Here is a 20,864-nt window from a genome sequence, read left to right as displayed (position 1 = left end):
TATCTTCCAAAATCAGAGTCAAATACTAAATGATTGTAATGTCACTAATTCTCTACTTCTGTAAAAGTAAATCTTAGCTAAATTAGAGGAATGTCGGGAATAAATTTTTTCTTGAAAACTAAGAAAAAATAAGAAAATTAAATTAGGAGGCATTGACTGTTTCATAGAGAGTTTTGGCATCAACAGAAAAGCTCAGGAAACACAGGTGAAAATCAGAAAGGAGTGCTGGGTTGAAGTTCTAAGGGTAATAATTTCATCATCCCAATCACTTGGAAAAAAAGCAGCAAGTCCAAAAGAAGCCAGTGATCAGCTTTCTCTCTGCTAACTCCTAATGTGCTGCATGAAATATGTAGAGGGAGAAGAGAGACAGTTAATATAGAATCTGTATGGTATGGAGTGAAAGAATCGGAGACCATTTCGGGTAAGTATTTTCAACATTTGGAGAATTATTCCTATCTAAATCATCCACTTAAGGGACTAAAATACAAGTAAGATGTTTCCTGCCACCTAACCCTCAGCTAACCAGGCTCTGACAGGAAAGCAACGGACACCCTGACAGTTGTAAAAAGCAAGGTTCACCCACTCTTGAATACTAAGACCTGGTGCTAACCTTAAGCGACACCTTATCTGTTTTGTTGAGGTCCTGCTTTGTCTCACTGAACCAATCTCTTGGGTTATTGTCTGTTGTGCCAGTCATTTAATTTTTTTCTCAACAAAATGATAAATATAAGTATCTTTTGTGTGGAGACAGGATTCCCAGATATACCTCACAACTTCGTGTGCCACATGTCTAATTTTGAAACTACAGGATGGGAACAAAAGTGTTGTGAGAAACAACAGATCATTTCCTTAAAGACAAATACTCTTGTCCTTCCTGCTTTTCTTTCAGGTTTTCTGTGCATGGGGCATGGCATAAATGGCAGCTTCTTCCACACAGAGATAAAATTCAGTTGTTGAAGATGTCAGTCTTATTCTTGACTAACTCCTACATTGGCCCAAACAGGTGAGAGAAATGCACCCTCTCAATCATTTCAAATTTGAGGTCTTTGTTAGAGCAGACAAGCTGGTGCCCTAGGAGACATAGCTATTACATTCCATTATACAAGGTTCCACTCTATATCTGGATTCTTATTTGAAACGTAAATTAATTTTGTTCTTTCTACTGCATAAAGAGGTTCATACCAGTTTATGCTTAGTAAGTAATTAAATGTATATGTCAGTTGAAATAATGACAGTCTCTATTATTCTAAGTCCTGTTCCTGTTCCCCATCATTTTATATAGGAAACTTTATCTTTCACTAGTTCATATTAAAAAGCCTTAGACAATTGAAATCAACTTTATAGAAAAAAATTATGCTGTAATTATTTTAAACTCTAACATAATAGTATTATCTTTGACTATAAATGTAAAAATTGATCTGTTGTCTTTTGATAGCTATTCATCATGTTCTATCCTATTTTGTTACTTACATTTTGGAAAAGTTTTCCAATGTTAGAATAATACTTGTACATATTAACACCCCTACTTATCCATTTACACATCTTATTTATTGTGTATTCTAAAAATTGCACTGATAATATGTTAACAAAGAAGGCAAATACTGCTTTTGCCTCCTTGAAATTTCCAATCTGGTAGTAATAAGAGTTTTCTGAATATTATAATCCGATATAATGTACTCAGAGAGGATGAAATAGCACAGCCACCCAGCACTGAAAAACTATTGTATGAGCTGAAATGTGATTAATAATTAGGATGATAAGAAGTAAAAAAGTCTGTGAGATCAACTTAATTTGGTCAGATGTAAAAAGAAAATAAGCCCTCTTCTTTATTATTGTAAGATAAGATATCCAGCACTTCATTTTTTTACCACAGGCTGGTTCAAATACACAAGTAAGACAAATGGTTTACAATGTGTACAAACTTTGAAAACACACTCTGAAAAAATATCAGATTTTTAAAAACCCTCATATAGTATTTTTTTTACCTGAATGCACAAATTGAAAAGCAGATTAAGTGTTATGAAGAAATGGTGGAGGGTGAATGGAGAATAAATGTTAATGGTTATTGGGATTCTTCTGGAAGTGATAAAAATGTCCAGGCAGTAGGTAGTTCTGATGGCTGCACAAGTGTGATATACTAACAACCTCTGAATTAAATACATTAGAAAAGGACTTTCGTGGTAAGGGAATGGATCTCAATAAACCTGTTACCAAAAACAAAAAGCTATAATTGATGTTCTAGTAACAATTACACAATAATTTATTAAAATAACTTAATTAACAAAGGTATACAATCAAGGTGGTTATTTCATTTATAACCATAAAGTAATTACATTCCATGAAGTTACAATGAGCTCACAGGCTCCCACACATAGGCCTCTTTCCTCGAATAAGGTCTCAGAACACTATTTGCCTCATTTATGGGGGGAGGTCACAATAAATCATCATGAAACCAAATTTTCATGTGGAACCAAAACAAAAGAAAGGCCTCAGAGGGGAAGAGAAGAAGGAAAACCAAAGATAAGAGAACCTTTATAAACATCAAAGAAACTCACAGCTCCATTCTCATAATCCAGAAACATCCCGACCCAATCCCGAGGCCTTTGCACATAATGAATTATAGGTGGAGAGACTATAGTGATTGCTACTCTTTGGGGAAAATTAAAAACAAAACAAAACAAAACAAAAACACCTTTCATCAGAACCAATAATGATATTGGTATCTGCTGTCTTGGAATCTTTGCAGACTCCCAGAATGCAGTTGGGGAGTAGGTCACATCCACTTCCCAGTAATGCCTGCAGGAGGAGAATGCTTGAGCTCCCCACAGCGCAAATCTCTCCACTCCTGGGGGATCCATGACTGCACTGCGATAGTCAACTCCAAATATCACTTGTCTCATGTCCTCAGAAAGGCTTATAGAGCAAGGAACCATTTCTGTACTCAGAGAATTACCCACTGCCAAAGAAAAAATACTGCCAAGCACTCAGTGAGTGCTATGAGGGGCAGGGGCTCTGTGGTCCATTTATTCACTTCATTTGATCTTCTTCTAAGAAAATGCAGAATGAAAGAAGGCAAAAAAATTCAGCCCCATGCAACCTTGAAGATGAAATGTTACTACAGCTCTACAGCACATACAATTATGTATTATTCTGTAAATGATAGAGAAAAAAATGTGACCGTATCACTGGGTGGAGTAATGATTTAATATGTATCTCTACATAGTTTGTTTCAGGACATATCTAAAAATTTTTTTAGTAGAAAATTCTTCTTGTTTTGTCTTTAAGATCACCAATAGGTAGACATCACTTCGTTGTGATGCATTTATTGGAATGAAAATTATCAAATATTTGGTAGAAATTAACACATGTAAAGTTTAGAAGTTTCTGAAAATAATATTCTGGCTTTACATTATCTGTTTAGCCCCTGATTCAATCTACTCTGGGTTCCTGCCCTTTGCTGCCTAGACCTGCTCTCTTGAGTGGGCCTAACATGGTCAGGCCATGTTCACAATTCCTCACCTTTCAGTGATTATGAGAAGTATCTGATGGTATCAGAATTGTCCTGATTATGGATATGTTAGTCATTTTCTATGTTGATCAAAACTTTCTGATTTTATAAATAATAAAAGTGCTTGTAGAATGTATATAAATGTACTTAGAATGGAACCAATTAAAAGCCATTATGCCAAATCTAAGGCTTCAAAATTGAATTATAATGAATAAACATGAAATATTGTTGCCACCATGAGAACTAATGTCTTCATAACTATATAAGCTGAATATTCTTTGTCCTCTTATTCTGCAGATACAGTATGTATCTCATTTTACATTTTCTTCAAAATGTAAGTCAGGAAATTGAGTTTTGATTATTGTAATATTACTATGCAGGTAAGGAAGATGCAGATGTTTTAGTAAACTCTGTATTACCTACATGTTAGAAATAATAAAACTTAAGCTGGGTGTGGTGGCTCAAGCCTGTAATCCCAGCACTTTGGGAGGCTGAGGAGGGTGGATCACGAGGTCAAGAGATCAAGACCATCCTGGTCAACATGGTGAAATCCCGTCTCTACCAAAAATACAAAAAATTAGCTGGGCATGGTGGCATGTGCCTGTAATCCCAGCTACTCAGGAGGCTGAGGCAGGAGAATTGCTTGAACCCAGGAGGTGGAGGTTGCGGCAAGCTGAGATCGCGCCATTGCACTCCAGCCTGGGTAACAAGAGCGAAACTCTGTCTCACTACAGGCCCAGAGCTAATCACACGGTTGTACAAAGATACCATATTTTCATGCAAGAGGTTTCCTCAGAATTCTGCCAGTTTTGGTTAACTGCATTTACATTTTATTCCATTCTCTTGGGGACATGAGGATGTTACTTTTTCTAAATTTTACTTGCACAAAAACTCACTTTCTCCAGACATATTATTCTCAGACATGACACAATTTCTAAAGGCATTAAAAGTCATTGCCTCCCTCTGCCCATCACACCCCCTGGAAATATACAGAAATCCTGGAAATATTACAGAGAGCAGAAAACTCAGACCGAAACATTTGTGACATCAGCCTGCAGTTGTCACTAATGCTAGTCAGTGTCTAACAGAGACTGTTCCATGAGACAAAGGACTTAATCTTTTGTGCAAAATGAAGGGGTCTAATTCGAGCCTGAAAGCCCTGCTGCTGAGGGTCCTGGGGTGACCATCTTCCCGAGGTCTTTCCTACAACTGTATGTCTTGTGATGGAGCAGGTCTGGGATGCTTTTGGGAACAAACCTCCTTCCTCAGCCCATGCTTAGGGAATCTCCCTCCTACCTCTGTCTTCTTTACCTCCCACCCCTCTAGAATAGAAGACATCGCTATGATTCCTCAGAATAATTTTTTATAAAGATCTGTGGGTTAGAGCTGGGCAGGATGGATGAATTGGGAAGAACAATCTTCAGAATGGAAAATTGTTTTTAAATATATTTGAATTCATACAAATTTTAAAATGAAAACTTTCCAGACCAAAGAGAAAAAGACATCAGGGCCTCTTTTGAAACAAAATCAAAAATAGCCACTGAGGAATGCTGGGAAGATGGCCACCTAAGAACAGCTCAGGACTTCAGCTCCCAGTGAAAGTGCAGCAGGTGAGTGGACGCCGCATTTCCAGACAAACTCTTATTGCCCACAAACCAGGAGATACCCAGGCAGAGGGGTCGCCAGCATCGCAGTCCCAGCCGGTGTGGCTGTTTTGGCCCTCGCGGGGCTGATTCCACCCGCGCGGCTGCTGTGACCACTCCCTGTTGCTGCGGTTCTCCGTACAAAAGCCACTGGTCTGGGAGCCCTCTTAGCTGGCAAGCAGAGCCCTGAGATGGCAGAGTTGCCCATTCATCTGAAATAGCGAGTCAGGCCAGGAGATTCCTAGGCAAAAAATCCGCCAGGAGCCGGCGACGCAGTTCGAGCTGACTCCGTGAGTCGCAGCACGGGAGATCCTGGCGCCTTTTCAACAAGTGACCGGAATGTGGGGTCGTTCAACTTAAAAGAAAAGACTCTGAGTCAGGGAGCCAGGTGATCAGGCTCGGTTGGTCCCACCCCTCCACCCCCAACAACAACGAAAACAAAAACTGTAATTGGAAACCCTCTGGGTTGAGCCCTTCAAACCAAGCACAGCTGAACCAGGACGGTCCGGCTCCGTGGGGGAGGGGCTTCTGCCATTACTGAGACTCTCCACCGCTACGGAGGCAGGCTGCTGTTGCTGAGGCAACCCGCCATTGCCGAGGCAACCTGCCACAACAGAGAGAGTCCGCCATAAAAGAGGTGGGGCCACTGTTGCTGAGACAGTTCTAGGTACGCCCATATAAACAGGACTACAGGGAAGAGCTCAGGGCAGCTGGGCGGAGCCCACAGCAGCTCAGCAAAGCCCCTGCAGGCAGGCAGTGGCTATGCGTGCTGCTAGCTGGGCGGGTCAGACCTGAAAGAAAAATCAAAAAAGGCAGTAGTGCAACGGAAACTTATAAAGCCCCAACTCCCCGGGACAGAGCACCTGGGAACAAAAAGTGCTTTATGAGTTCAGCTGCAGCAGACCTAAACGTACCTGTCCAGCAGCTCTGAATGAACAATGGAGCTCACAGCTCAGGACTTAAGCCCCAATAAAAGATAGACTGTCTCCTCAAGTAGCTCCCTGACCCCCACAGATCCAAAGACTCACCTCATAAAAGAGAGAACGAAATGACAGTTGGCGAGCATCCTTCTGGGACAAAGATAGCAGAAGAGGAAACTGGCAGCAACCCTTACTGTTCTGCAGCTGCTGCAGGTGATCCCCAGGCAAGCAGGGCCCGGAGAGGACCTCAGCAGTCCTACAGCAGAGGGGCCAGACTGTTAGAAGGAAAGCTTAAAAAAAAAAAAAAAGTAACTTCAGCATCCATGAACTAGAAGCTCACTCAGAGACCCAATCTGAAAGACAGTAAAACTACAAAGACAACAGGTGGATAAACCCACAAAAATGGGAAGAAACCAGCTCAAAAAGGAGGAAAACTCCTGAAACCAGAACACCTCTCCTCCTAAAAGCGATCACAACTCCTCACCAGCAAGGGAACCAGACCGGATGGAGAAGGAGGGTGATGAAATGACAGAATCAGACTTCAGAAGGTGGGTAGTAAGAAACTACAATGAGCAAAAAGAAAATGTTCTAACCCAATGCAAAGAAAATAGGAACCTTGAAAAAAGATTGGACGAACTGCTGACGAGAATGGACAGCATAGAGAGGAGTATAAGTGAATTGATGGAGCTGAAAAACGCAACACGAGAACTTCGTGAAGCATGCACAAGCTTCAACAGCCAAATTGACCAAGCAGAAGAAAGGATATCAGAGGTCGAGGATCAACTCAATGAAATAAAAAGAGAAGGCAAGAACAGAGAAAAAAGCGCAAAAAGGAATGAACAAAATCTTCAAGAAATGTGGGACTATGTGAAAAGACCTAATCTACGTCTGATAGGTGTACCTGAATGTGATGAAGAGAATGAATCCAAGCTGGAAAATACTCTTCAGGATATTATCCAGGAAAACTTCCCCAACCTAGCAAGGCAGACCAATATTCAAATCCAGGAAATACAGAGAACACCACAAAGATATTCCTCAAGAAGAGCAACCCCAAGGCACATAATCGTCAGATTCCCCAGGGTTGAAATGAAAGAGAAAATGCTAAGGGCAGCCAGAGAGGAAGGTCGGGTTACCCACAAAGGGAAGCCCATTAGACTCACAGCAGATCTCCCAGCAGAAACCCTACAAGCCAGAAGAGATTGGGGGCCAATATTCAACATCCTTAAAGAAAAGAACTTTCAACCCAGAATCTCCTATCCAGCCAAACTAAGCTTCATAAGTGAAGGAAAAATAAAATCCTTTGTGAACAAGCAAGCACTCAGAGATTTCATCACCACCAAACCTGCTCTACAAGAAAGAGGCTCTACACATATAAAGAAACAACCAGTACCAGCCACTCTAAAAACACACCAAATGGTAAAAGAGCATCAACACAATCAAGAATCTGCATCAACTAACCAACAAAACAGCCAGGTAGCATCAAAATGACAGTATCAAATTCACACATAACAATACTATCCCTAAATGTCAATGGACTAAATGCCCAAATCAAAAGACACAGACTGGCAAATTGGATAAAAAGCCAAAACCCATCAGTGTGCTGTATCCAGGAAACCCATCTGATATGCGAGGATACACAAAGGCTCAAAATAAAGGGATGGAGGAAGATATACCAAGCAAATGAAGAGAAAAAAAAAAGCAGGAGTTGCAATTCTCATCTCTGATAAAATAGACTTTAAAGCAACAAAGATCAAAAGAGACAAAGAAGGACATTACATAATGGTAAAAGGATCACTGCAACAAGAAGAGCTAACGATCCCAAATATATACGCACCCAATACAGGAGCACCCAGATACATAAGGCAAGTTCTTAATGACTTACAAAGAGACTTAGATTCCCACACAATAATAGTGGGAGACTTTAACACCCCATTGTCAATATTAGACAGATCAACCAGACAGAAAATCAACAAGGATATCCAGGACCTGAACTCAGACCTGGAACAAGCAAAACTAATAGACATTTACAGAACTCTCCACCCCAAATCCACAGAATATACATTCTTTTCAGCACCACATCACACCTACTCTAAAATTCACCACATAATTGGCAATGAATCACTCCTCAGCAAATGCAAAAGTACAGAAATCATAACAAACAGTCTCTCAGACCACAGTGCAATCGAGTTAGAACTCAGAATGCAGAAACTAACTCAGAACTGCACAGCTTCATGGAAACTGAACAACTTGCTCTTGAATGTTGACTGGATAAACAATGAAATGAAGGCAGAAATAAAGATGTTCTTCGAAACCAATGAGAAGGAAGACACAACATACCAGAATCTCTGGGACACATTTAAAGCAGTCTCCAGAGGAAAACATATAGCAATGAGTGCCCACATGAGAAGAAAGGAGAGATCTAAAATTGACACTCTATCATCAAAATTGAAAGAGCTAGAGGAGCAAGATCAAAAACACTCAAAACCTAGCAGAAGACAGGAAATAACTAAGATCAGAGCAGAACTGAAGGAAATAGAGACACAAAAAAACTCTTCATAAAAACCAATAAATCCAGGAGCTGGTTTTTTGAAAAGATCAACAAAATAGACAGACCACTAGCCAGATTAATAAAAAAGAAAAGAGAGAATAACCAAATTAATGCAATAAAAAATGATAAAGGGGATATCGCCACAGATCCCACAGAAATCCAAACCATCATCAGAGTTTATTACAGACAACTCTATGCAAATAAACTAGTAAACCTGGAAGAAATGGATAAATTCCTGGACACCTGCATCCTCCCAAGCCTAAACCTGGAAGAAGCCGAAACCCTGAATAGATCAATAACAGGGTCTGAAGTCGAGGTAGCAATAAAGAGCCTACCACCCAAAAAAAGTCCAGGTCCAGATGGGTTCACAGCTGAATTCTACCAGACATGCAAAGAGGAGCTGATACCATTCCTTCTGAAACTATTCCAGACAATCCAAAAAGAGGAAATCCTTCCCAAATCATTTTACGAGACAAACATCATCCTGATACCAAAACCCGGCAGAGACTCAACAAGAAAAGAAAATTTCAGGCCAATATCCATGATGAACATAGATGCAAAAATCTTCAATAAAATACTGGCAAACCGATTGCAACAGCATATCAAAAAGCTCATCCACCATGATCAAGTAGGATTCATCCCAGGGATGCAAGGCTGGTTCAACATACGCAAGTCCATAAACGTAATTCACCACATAAACAGAACCAAAGACAAAAACCACATGATTATCTCAATTGATGCAGAGAAGGCTTTCGACAAAATTCAACAACGCTTTACGCTAAAAACCCTCAATAAACTAGGTATTGACGGAACGTATCTCAAAACAATAAAAGCTATTTAAGACAAACCAACAGCCAATATCATACTGAATGGGCAAAAACTGGAAGCATTCCCTTTGAAATCTGGCACTAGACAAGGATGCCCTCTCTCACCACTCCTATTCAATATAGTACTGGAAGTTCTAGCCAGAGCAATCAGGCAAGAAAAAGAAATAAAGAGTATCCAAATTGGAAAGGAGGAAATCAAATTGTCTCTATTTGCAGATGACATGATTGTATATCTGGAAGACCCCGTCATCTCAGCCCAAAATCTCCTGAAACTGATAAACAACTTCAGCAAAGTCTCAGGATACAAAATCAACGTGCAAAAATCACAAGCATTCCTATACACCAGTAATAGACTTCAAGAGAGCCAAATCAAGAACGAACTGCCATTCACAATTGCTACAAAGAGAATAAAGTACCTAGTAATACAACTAACAAGGAACGTAAAGGACCTCTTCAAGGAGAACTACAAGCCATTGCTCAATGAAATAAGAGAGGATACAAACAGATGGAGAAACATTCCATGTTCATGGTTAGGAAGAATCAACATCGTGAAAATGGACATACTGCCCAAAGTAATTTACAGATTCAACGCTATTCCCATCAAGCTACCAATGATCTTCACAGAACTGGAAAAAAAAAAACACCTTAAACTCCATATGGAACCAAAAGAGAGCCCGCATAGCCAAGTCAATTCTAAGCAAAAAGAACAAAGCAGGAGGCATCACACTACCGGACTTCAAACTATACTACAAGGCTACAGTAATCAAAACAGCATGGTACTGGTACCAAAACAGAGATATAGACCAATGGAACAGAACAGAGGCCTCAGAGGAAATACAGCATACCCACCACCATCTGATCTTCGACAAACCTGACAAAAACAAGCAATGGGGAAAGGACTCCCTGTTTAATAAATGGTGTTGGGAAAACTGGCTAGCCATGTGCAGAAAGCAGAAACAGGACCCCTTCCTGACACCTTACACCAAAATTAACTCCAGATGGATTAAAGACTTAAACATCAGACCTAACACCATAAAAACCCTAGAAGAAAATCTAGGCAAAACCATTCAGGACATAGGTGTAGGTGAGGACTTCATGAGCAAAACGCCAAAAGCAATGGCAACAAAAGCCAAAATAGACAAATGGGACCTAATCAAACTCCACAGCTTCTGCACGGCAAAAGAAACAGTCAGTAGAGTGAATCGGCAACCAACAGAATGGGAAAAAAATTTTGCAGTCTACCCATCTGACAAGGGGCTGATATCCAGAATTTACAAAGAACTAAAGCAGATCTACAAGAAAAAAAACAAACAAGCCCATTCAAAAATGGGCGAAGGATATGAACAGATACTTTACAAAAGAAGATATACAGGAGGCCAACAAACATATGAAAAAATGCTCATCATCACTGGTCATCAGAGAAATGCAAATCAAAACCACATTGAGATACCATCTCACACCAGTTAGAATGGCGATCATTAAAAAATCGGGAAACAACAGATGCTGGAGAGGATGTGGAGAAATAGGAACACTTTTACACTGTTGGTGGGAATGTAAATTAATTCAACCATTGTGGAAGACAGTGTGGCGATTCCTCAAGGACCTAAAAATAGAAATCCCATTTGACCCAGCAATCCCATTACTGGGTATATATCCAAAGGATTATAAATCATTCTACTACAAGGACACGTGCACACGAATGTTCATTGCAGCACTGTTTACAATAGCAAAGATCTGGAACCAACCCAAATGCCCAACGATGATAGACTGGATAGGGAAAATGTGGTACATATACACCATGGAATATTACGCAGCCATCAAAAACGATGAGTTCACGTCCTTTGTAGGGACATGGATAAACCTGGAAACCATCATTCTCAGCAAACTGACACAAGAGCAGAAAATCAAACACCGTATATTCTCGCTCATAGGCGGGTGTTGAACAATGAGAACACATGGACACAGGGAGGGGAGCACTACACACTGGGGTCCGTTGGGGGGAAATGGGGGAGGGGCGGGAGGTGGCGAGGTGAGAAGAGATAGCATGGGGAGAAATGACAGATACAGGTGAGGGGACGGAAGGCAGCAAACCACACTGCCATATGTGTACCTATGCAACAATCTTGCATGTTCTTCACATGTACCCCAAAACCTAAAATGCAATAAAAAAAAAACATAGCCACTGAGGATGATTTTAGTAGCTCAAAATGTATACATACACTTCATTAACAAGAGAATGACCTGTTCAGAAATAACATTATTTTAGTGCAAACTCACCTTTTGAATACATTTCGCACATCCTGCATAGAAATAAAAGATAATGTTAATTGTGAAAGTATTTTCCTTCTGCACATTTTCCCATACTTTTGTTTCTTTTTGGTTCAGTGTTTTAATAATGTATATTTTCTTATTCCCCTCTAAGGAATCATTCCAGGTTACGTTAATAATAGAACCTCAACTAAACCATGAAACACTTCATCGGCAGACATTAAGAGCAAAGGAGCTCAGCAAGAGATTGTGGAGTAAATCAAGGATACCTGGGTTTCCAGGGCCATTAGTTTCCTAATCTTATTCCCATGGAAAGGTCTGACCGCATATGACAGCTATTAAAACAAAACAGAGAACTATATGAGAAACAGAGTATGCTGACACTGATGAACAACTTTTACAAACCTTGCCCAGGCAAGAGGAAAAGCCTCAATAGCTTCAGTAATCACTGTTGTATGGGACATCAGAGAGTGGAGAGGAACCAGGGTACATAAATGGAGTATTAGTAACCTTCCCCTCACCTGGGGTTCTGCTGACCTTGGATAACCTCTCTGTGTGGATAGTACTCCTAATTATATTGAAGAGAATGTTTTCCTATGTTAGGTACTACAATGGCAAAAATTTCCCAAAGATTACCAAAGTATGCAGTAATAAATGACTGGACAAATGTAACGATGGGTGTCAGACAGCAGTTGTTACTTAGCAAACAGTAGTGACCTATGCAGGTGACATACCATGTCCTGGCAGCATTGGCCAGCAAAGGCTTCCTGTCTCTGAGGATGGACCCTCCCTCCTCACCTGGAGCAGCTCCATGCCAGGCATGTGGCTCAGCTCCCACAGCTCTCTGTACATGTCTTTCATCCTTTCTAAATGCTGGGTCATTCTCACTTGACTGTTTGGGAGTGGTTGGAAAAGCTCTTCTCTGTCCAGTGCCTGTAGATGAAGTTGCTCCTCCTCTTCAAGAAATGGATACATCTTTTGATATTGAATATTGATTATCACCTGCCTTAAATCCACATAGTCCTGCAGAGACATTTGGTTAAAATGATTACATGTTGTAACTCTCAACAGAAAACTGCAAATAATTATATTCTGGGTGTAATCAAGCAATTTAATAAATTTTCTGCCTACTCTTGCAAAGAGTCTTGAGTATTTGCCATTTCTTCTATCATTTAAAAAAAACTGTTCCTATTCTCTTTCCCTGTTTAAATCGAAACCTATATAAAGACTCTTCATTTCTCTTCCTGTGATGATTCTTCACAGTTCTTACCAAGTCAGTTATTTTCCCTATTAATCTTCTGCCTTTTAGGTTTTTTCCATGCCTGATTCACTTAAATATTAAAAAACATTTTAGCCATACACCATATTATGCATACAGGGTTTTTTAACTGTATTTTTCCTTTACATATTATTCTATTTATTTCCTCTTCCTCACACCCAACCTTAGTAAAATGTTGTCTCATTTCCAGTGTCTGAAAATGTTTATACCAACCTTCGAATTTGAACTAGGAGACATAATATGCCATTTATCTAATATATTAAAATTACTTGGCTAGCTTGTGTGGGCTTCTCTATTTGTGAATCCTATTATATCAATTGAAATCATTATATTTTTTATGGGACGAAACCACTATCTTTTAAGTGGTAGTTTGAATTTAGCTAAAAATTATAAGCCAACATTGTGTTTATTTGCATAAAAACAAAAGGAAACATTTTCATTCTTACCACTATCAAACGAGTGTTGCTAGTTTCCTGATTTAGATTGTTTTCTGTTTCTTGATTGATTTTCCATAGTCCATTTCCTTTGTGAGTTTCTTCTGCAACATAAACAAGAAGCTTAACAATAATGAGGACAGTATAGTAGATTTCATCCCATTACTGATTTTTTAAAAAGGCTGTATTTGAAAGAATCATGAATTTAAGTTAGAGTGCAGTGGTCAGATTTTTCCATGTTAAACAAATTTGTTTCCAATAATTTGGAAGTGAAAAGTAATAGAAGCATAATAGAGTGTTTTAAGGGACCCTTCAGATAATAGCATCAATTTTCTGAGAAACTGGCTTTTATATAATCTGACTTTGAAAAGTGTTTTGCTGCTGGCCGCCTGCTTCACAGCTCCATACCACATATTTGAACAATGTTTCTAAGGAAATCTGCTTTAGTGAAGGCTCAACACAGCTTTGATTAGAGTGTCAAATTAGTCAGCAACATTGAAATGACACATTTCTGTCTTTTTTATTGCATTTTAGGTTTTGGGGTACATGCGAAGAACATGCAAGACTGTTGCATAGGTACACACATGGCAGTGTGATTTGCTGCCTTCCTCCCCTTCACCTATATCTGGCATTTCTCCCCATGCTATCTCTCCCCAACTTCCCACCCCCCACTGTCCCTCCCTTATTTCCCCCCAACAGACCCCAGTGTGCAGTGCTACCCTCCCTGTGTCCATGTGTTCTCATTGTTCAACACCGACCTATGCGTGAGAACATGCGGTGTTTGATTTTCTGTTCTTGTGTCAGTTTGCTGAGAATGATGGTTTCCAGGTTCTTCCATATCCCTACAAAGGACACGAACTCATCGTTTTTTATGGCTGCATAAGGACACATTTCTGCTTTATGACTGCCATGGAATAATCACCACCGCCACCATCTGCATTCCCATCACCGTCATTAGCATAGGCCCTCATCTTTGTGATTTAAGATTCTGTAGATTTCAAACTGCCTTAGAGGCATCATGTACCCTGCAATCCTCAGCAGCCCATCCTATTGGGCTGTGGCTGTGAGCCATGAGCTCTGGTGACTCAGAGCTGAGTGCACAGAGCAATCTCCTGTCAGCCTCGCCAAAGAGCTCCTTAGTCTCCTCATGTCACACACAGATCTTGGCTGAGCTGTTGATGTTTCTCTGAGGTCTGCTCTGTCTGGCAAGGAAAGCCAGCTTTTTGAGGGCCACACTGGTTTTGAATTTGGACTTCTCTGAGATTTTTCTGCACACAGGGCAGTGCATTGGTGCTCTGCCTTCTTCCCAGCGGAGGCAGAGGCAGGGCCTGCAAAAGTTGTGCCCACAGGCAATGGTGACCCGGTCTATGAAGCAGGTCATGCATATGGTGCAGGTGACCTCATTCTGGAAGGCCTGCAGGCTGCTGAATCCAGGTTTCTGAAAATTAAAAAAAATTCTGAGAATTTCTCTCTCTTATTTTATTTGTATTTTCCCCTATAATAGGGGAAAAAAAGGCTGGTAGACAATTTTCCTTGTTTACTTGACTTCTGTCCAATCTATTCAATAACTTAGCTCCAGTACAAACTGAGACATAGTAAATTAGCAAACATGCTGAATTTATGAAGTTTTTCCTCAGTAGCCATTAGAGATTGGGTCCAGGGCTCCCTGAGATACCACAATCCTAAGATGTTCAAGTCTCTTTTTAGAAAATGGTGTAGGATTTGCATGTAACCTAAGTCTACCCTCCTGAATACTTTATCTTTAGATGACTTTGAATACCTAATATAATGTAAATGCTGTATAAATTCTTGTAATGCCATACAGTTTAGGAACAGCGAGAAGATTGTTTAGGAACAGCAAGAAGATTGTTAAAAATATGTACATGTTTGGCTGGGTGCAGTTGCTCAAGCTTCTAATCCCAGAACTTTGGGAGGCTGAGGTTGGCAGACCATGAGGTCAGTAGACTGAGACCATCCTAGCTAACACGGTGAAACCTAGTCTCCACTAAAAATACAATAAAATTAACTGGGCATGTTGACACATGTCTGTAGTCCCAGCTACTCTGGAGGCGGAGGCAGGAGAATCGCTTGAACCCAGGAGGCAGAGGTTGCAGTGAGCCAAGATCTGGCCACCGCACTCCAGCATGGGTGACAGAGCAAGATTGTCTCAAAAAAATGCATGTACAGCTGCTTTTTCTTCCTGCAAATATTTTTTATCTGAGATTAGTTGAATCCATGGGTATGAAACCCATGGATATGAAGATTCAATTGTGATTCAAATGGGAAAATGAGACGAGAGTCCTCACGGTATTATTGTTAAACAAGCAGTGCTCTCAATCATTCCCAATTACTTAGACAAGCTTAAATCCTGGGAAGAGAGTCAATGTGGGGATGCGTTCTGAGTCACTTATATAAGCTGATTAATGAAGAAGCACATTCTGAATCTCTTCCTGTCTCTGTCATTCTATCTCTCTCAAAGATTCCATGATGATAATATACGAAAGACACTTAGTATCTACGCTATTATTCTATACTCCCTGCCTCCAAACTCACCTGTGAAGTTTTCTTAGACAACTATGAATAGGTTTTATCTAAGATTGATTAATCAATCAAAGTGGACTTCAACTGTCAACTCCCAAAATTATCATTCATTGAATTAGTCCTTTTAGCTTTAACATCAAAACTCTTCCTTTCAATAAATTAAATGTAAATAATGTCTTAATTTAGAAACTTTTCCATAGTCAATTCAGATGATCAGAGAGAACACTTTCACATTCTGAAATAGTATTTAAACTATAATAGCAAGAATTCATAAAGAACTAATAAATTATCTTCTAAAATAACAAAAAAGTGAAGACATGCTTTAGGTTTTCTGTGCTCAAGTAGAAAATTCAGAAATGCAGTTAATGGAAGTGTAGCCCCCAGTTCTTCTTCCTTCCTTCCTTCCCTCCTTCCCTCCTTTTTTGTTGCAACCTTACTGCAACCTCCAGCTTTCAGATTTAAGCAATTCTCCTGCCTAAGCCTCCCAATTAGCTGGTATTACAAGCACCCACCACCATGCCAGGATAATTTTTTCATGTTTTCAGCAGAGACGGTTTTCCACCATTTTGGCCAGGCTAGTTTCTAACTCCTGACCTCAAGAGATCTCCCAGCCTCGGCCTCCCAAAGTGCTAGGACTACAAGCATGAGCCAGCACACTAGGCCAGTTAGATCTATTTTTAACAGCTTTCAAGTGTAGTCTGCAAACTGAAAATTGTGAAGAGACAGCAAATAGGACTTTTCCAACAAGAATTTTCAAAGCAATTCAACATTTTTAAATTTTACTGTGGTGAACATAATAACCATTACTACATTCCCACATTTCAGTGAACATTTTAGGTATTTGATGGGTTCTATCACTGCATGAAACCCTGGAAAGATATCTTTTCATACCTAAAAAATCCAACAATACAGAAAAAAAAATCAAATAGCAAGGGTACAAAAATGCTGTTACAAATAAAAGACATTTTATCTTGATTCGATGTAAAATCACTAGGACAGCTACTTGTTTGCTTAGAAAAGACCCAAGCATGCTGTCAGGTAAATTTAAAGTATTTTTAAGAGAAAAAGTAAGCATGATGGGTTTACTGTAAATTTGATACTCACAAGACTACTATGAATGGTGTCTTTTTAGAAGCTCTGTCGATAACCAGATTAGAAGTAACTCCTGGTGCTCCAAAGCCCAAAAGCCAGAAATCCAGTGGGTCCTCACTGAAGGAGAGGTCCGTGGATGGGCATCCTTTTAGTGTGTAAGGGCCCACACAAGACCACACCCACTTCCTGAAACTGATTAGATTGCACAGGAAGGGGTAAATTGGCTGATTAGATTTATATAGTACAGAAAACCACACTTGGGGGCTCAAAGCTCAACAGACAAGTTTGGGATGCAAGAAAGTTGACTTTACACAACTTGTTCAAAGAAATATTTTATGTAAAACAATTATTTCATTAAATATGTTTTTATTTTGCACATGCTAACTTTTATTTATTTTTGAGACAGTGTCTCATTCTGTTGCTCTGGTTGGAGTGCAATGGTTGAATCTTGGCTCACTGCAACCTCCCCCTACCTGGTTCAAGTAATTCTTCTGCTGCCTCAGCCTACCAAGTAGCTGAGATTACAGGTGCCCATCATTACACCAGCTAATTTATGTATTTTTAGGAGAGAAAGGATTTAACCATGTTGGTCAGGTTGGTCTGGAACTCCTGACCTCAGTTGATCCTCCCACCTCAGCCTCCCAAAGTGCTGGGATTACAGGCATGAGCCACCGTGCCCAGCCACATGCTAACTTTTAAAATTTTAGTTCTTACTGTGAGTTTTAAAATTATAATTGCTTAAGTGCCTAGCCATTATTTAACAGAATATGTCCAAAGATAAAACATTAACTGGGATTACAACACATCTGTACTGTGTAACTCCCTTGTTTAAAAAAGTGTTGGAGGAACTCAATTGTGTTTCATATAATTGTATATATAATGCTTAGTGGAATTAGTTGTATTAAGCTTTTTTTCTTATTTTTACTATTTTATGACCATTTCATAATGATTGTTTTATATAAAAATAAAATCTTTTTTCAATTCATACACCTTTTTGAATAATTTCACTACAGATACTTTACATATATGTACACAAATATCTAAAGCAATGTATGTATTCATATTTTTAAAATTATATAATAGTTATTTACAGAATAATAATCATTATTATTACCTTTTTTTGAGACGGAGTCTCCCTCTGTCACCCAGGCTGGAGTGCAATGGCATGATCTCAGCTCACTGTAACTTCTGCCTCCCAGATTCAAGCAATTCTCCTGCCTCAGCCTCCCAAGCGGCTGGGGTTACAGGTGTCTGCCACCATTCCTGGCTAAGTTTTGTAATTTTAGTAGAGATGGGGGTTTCACCATGTTGGCCAAGCTGGTCTCAAATTGCTGACCTCAGGTGATCTATCTGCCTCCAACTCCCAAAGTGCTGGAATTTCAGGCCTTAGCCAAGGCACCCAGATGCTATTTACAGAATAATTACATGCATAATTATCTTTAATAGTGTATAAAAGATATTTTTAACACAGTCGCCATACTAGCAGATTTTGTTGTTGTTTACCATGATTTAATAAATCACCAATGTTTACACATACTTGTATTAACAGATTATCTAAAGTTTGCGGATTTCGGTCATTTCTATAAACTAAAAATTAACAAAGCTTGCTAGAAACTGAAAAAGTAAAAATCTAAATAAAAGTCACCATTTACATATTAACAGATATTAAAACAATTATAAAACTTATAAAAGCATGTCCTAGTAAAAGATGCAGTGGCTGTCTTTTTAATCAATCCATGGCATTGCAAATTAGTATGTTTTCTGAGGTGTCATTTGATCAGCATTATGCTTCAAAAGATAGATCCAAAAAAGTTAGAAAAGGTAATCATAGATACATATATGCAGAGTCTTCCATAAATGTTGTTTTTTGAAAACTGCTTCAAACACTTCTTAAAATGTTGTATATTATCTACCTAAGTGTAGAGAAGAAAGGCTTTCTACTAGTCTCACTTTTCAGGAAAAATTCAATGCTGTGTTGTGTAGAATGCCCTGAATTAGAAAGAAATAAACAATGAGCACTTATGAGATGCATAAAAAAGAATGAGCAATAATTGCAAACTTTAGTGCTAGAGGCTGAAAAAGTTACCATCTATTATACTACAACTGTGTCATCACGCAGAATAGGTAAGAAAGAAAAAGCAGTATTTCATTACCTAACTAAAATATACTGTCATTCAAATGAAAATATCAGACATTTATTAATTACAAATTATATGCTACAAGCTGTTCTAAGTACTAGCTTACTTAATTCTTACAGCAACCCCATGAGATAAATAATATTTCATACTCATTTAAAGATTAATAAATGTTAAGAACAGGAAACTTCAATAATTTGAATAGTTATATTCAAATTAAGTAGGGTTTGAACACAGGCAATCTGTCTCTGAAAACTGTTTTTCTCTCAGTGATATTAAATATGTTGCCAAAGTATGTTCCTAAGCCACAGAACTGCATACAATATTTTGCGGGAAATGCTTCTTGCATGCTGGCAGAATTGATTGGAAGTTTACACAGCTTTCAAGTATTGTGCAGGTTTTGGTGCATTTTATAGAATAATAATATTCACCTTGTCCCACATCTATAACACTGTCCAACTCTCTATCAATGACATCACAAAAAGTCTGTTGGCATGCTCAGCCAAACCCCATAACAAAGGCATTGTGCAATTCCTACAATGCAGTGTAGCTCGTCTGTTCAAAGCCCAGAATGTCTCAGAGGATCTCGTGTGTGCACTTCTCTGGTTACTCACAAAATGAGTGTCTACTATGGACTCTCCATATTGGTAGGGATTGGAGCCAAAATAGTAACAAACCTCCATGTTCTGCACATGAGTCCCGAAAATTAAATTTTTTAAAAAATTTAAAAAATGAAAACTCAATCCTTAAGGAGCTCATGGTCTAGTAGGTGATACAAAGGAAGGGACAGTCATCCTGAAAGTCTTCCTAAGAGAAGTACACCTAAACTGAAATCCAACAGATGAGGGTAGTCTTATCTTTTCTGAGGGTAAAGTTTACATGACAGCAGTTGCCATGAGAAAAGATTTTAGGACCTGGAATAGTGGCTCATGCCTATAATTCCAGCACTTTGGGAGGCCTGGATAGATAGACTAGTCAAGCCGAGAAGTTCAAGACCAGCCTGGGCAACCTGGTGAAACTCCATCTCCACAAAACACACACACACACACACACACAGACACACACACACAAATTAGACAGGCATGATGGTGCACGCCTGTAATCTCACCTACTTGGGAGTCTTAAATTGGATGATTGCCTGAGCCCAGATGACAGAGGTTGCACTGAGCTGGGGTTGTGCCACTGACTCTAGTCTGAGCGACAGAGTCAGACTGTTTTTCACACACACACACACACACACACACACACACACACACTTGTTCTGTTCTCTTGCTGGGTTGAAGCCCTTCTATTTCATCTACGTCCGAATGCTTTCTGAAATACAAATGTGCCTATATTCCTACCTGCTTAACCTTATTACGGGATTTTGATAAACTACAAGAAAGTAGTTACACTCCTCTGGATGTCTTCCAAAACTTATTTGAAGTATTTGATGCTCAATGTATAAATTGTTCTTCCCTCAAATCCCTTGGATTTTATTTTATTTATTTATTTTTTGAGGCAGAGTTTCGCTCCTTACCCAGGCTGGAGTGCAATGGCGCGATCTTGGCTCACTGCAACCTCCGCTTCCTGGGTTCAGGCAATTCTCCTGCCTCAGCCTCCTGAGTAGCTGGGATTACAGGCACGCGCCACCATGCCCAGCTCATTTTTTTGTATTTTTAGTAGAGAC

At 39.4% G+C, this 20,864-nt stretch overlaps 1 protein-coding gene and 1 pseudogene across 1 annotated transcript; both read right to left on the bottom strand.

Annotated features, from left to right (window-relative positions):
* Nucleotides 1-2,270: 2,270 nt before the first annotated feature.
* Nucleotides 2,271-4,462, bottom strand: LOC141582499 (tripartite motif-containing protein 64C-like; annotated as a pseudogene).
* Nucleotides 4,463-11,719: 7,257 nt separating this feature from the next.
* LOC141582498 (tripartite motif-containing protein 64-like) lies at nt 11,720-19,878 on the bottom strand. Its single transcript, XM_074390705.1, is given in 6 exon segments — nt 11,720-11,746; nt 12,513-12,737; nt 13,440-13,507; nt 13,510-13,531; nt 14,452-14,865; nt 19,810-19,878. Coding segments are annotated over 6 exon segments (825 nt in total).
* Nucleotides 19,879-20,864: the final 986 nt, after the last annotated feature.

This window comes from Saimiri boliviensis, chromosome 20 (assembly GCF_048565385.1).
Source record: "Saimiri boliviensis isolate mSaiBol1 chromosome 20, mSaiBol1.pri, whole genome shotgun sequence".
Lineage (NCBI taxonomy): Eukaryota > Metazoa > Chordata > Mammalia > Primates > Cebidae > Saimiri > Saimiri boliviensis.
The sequence above is the reverse complement of the archived record's forward strand: the minus strand, read 5'-3'. Positions and strand labels throughout refer to the sequence as shown.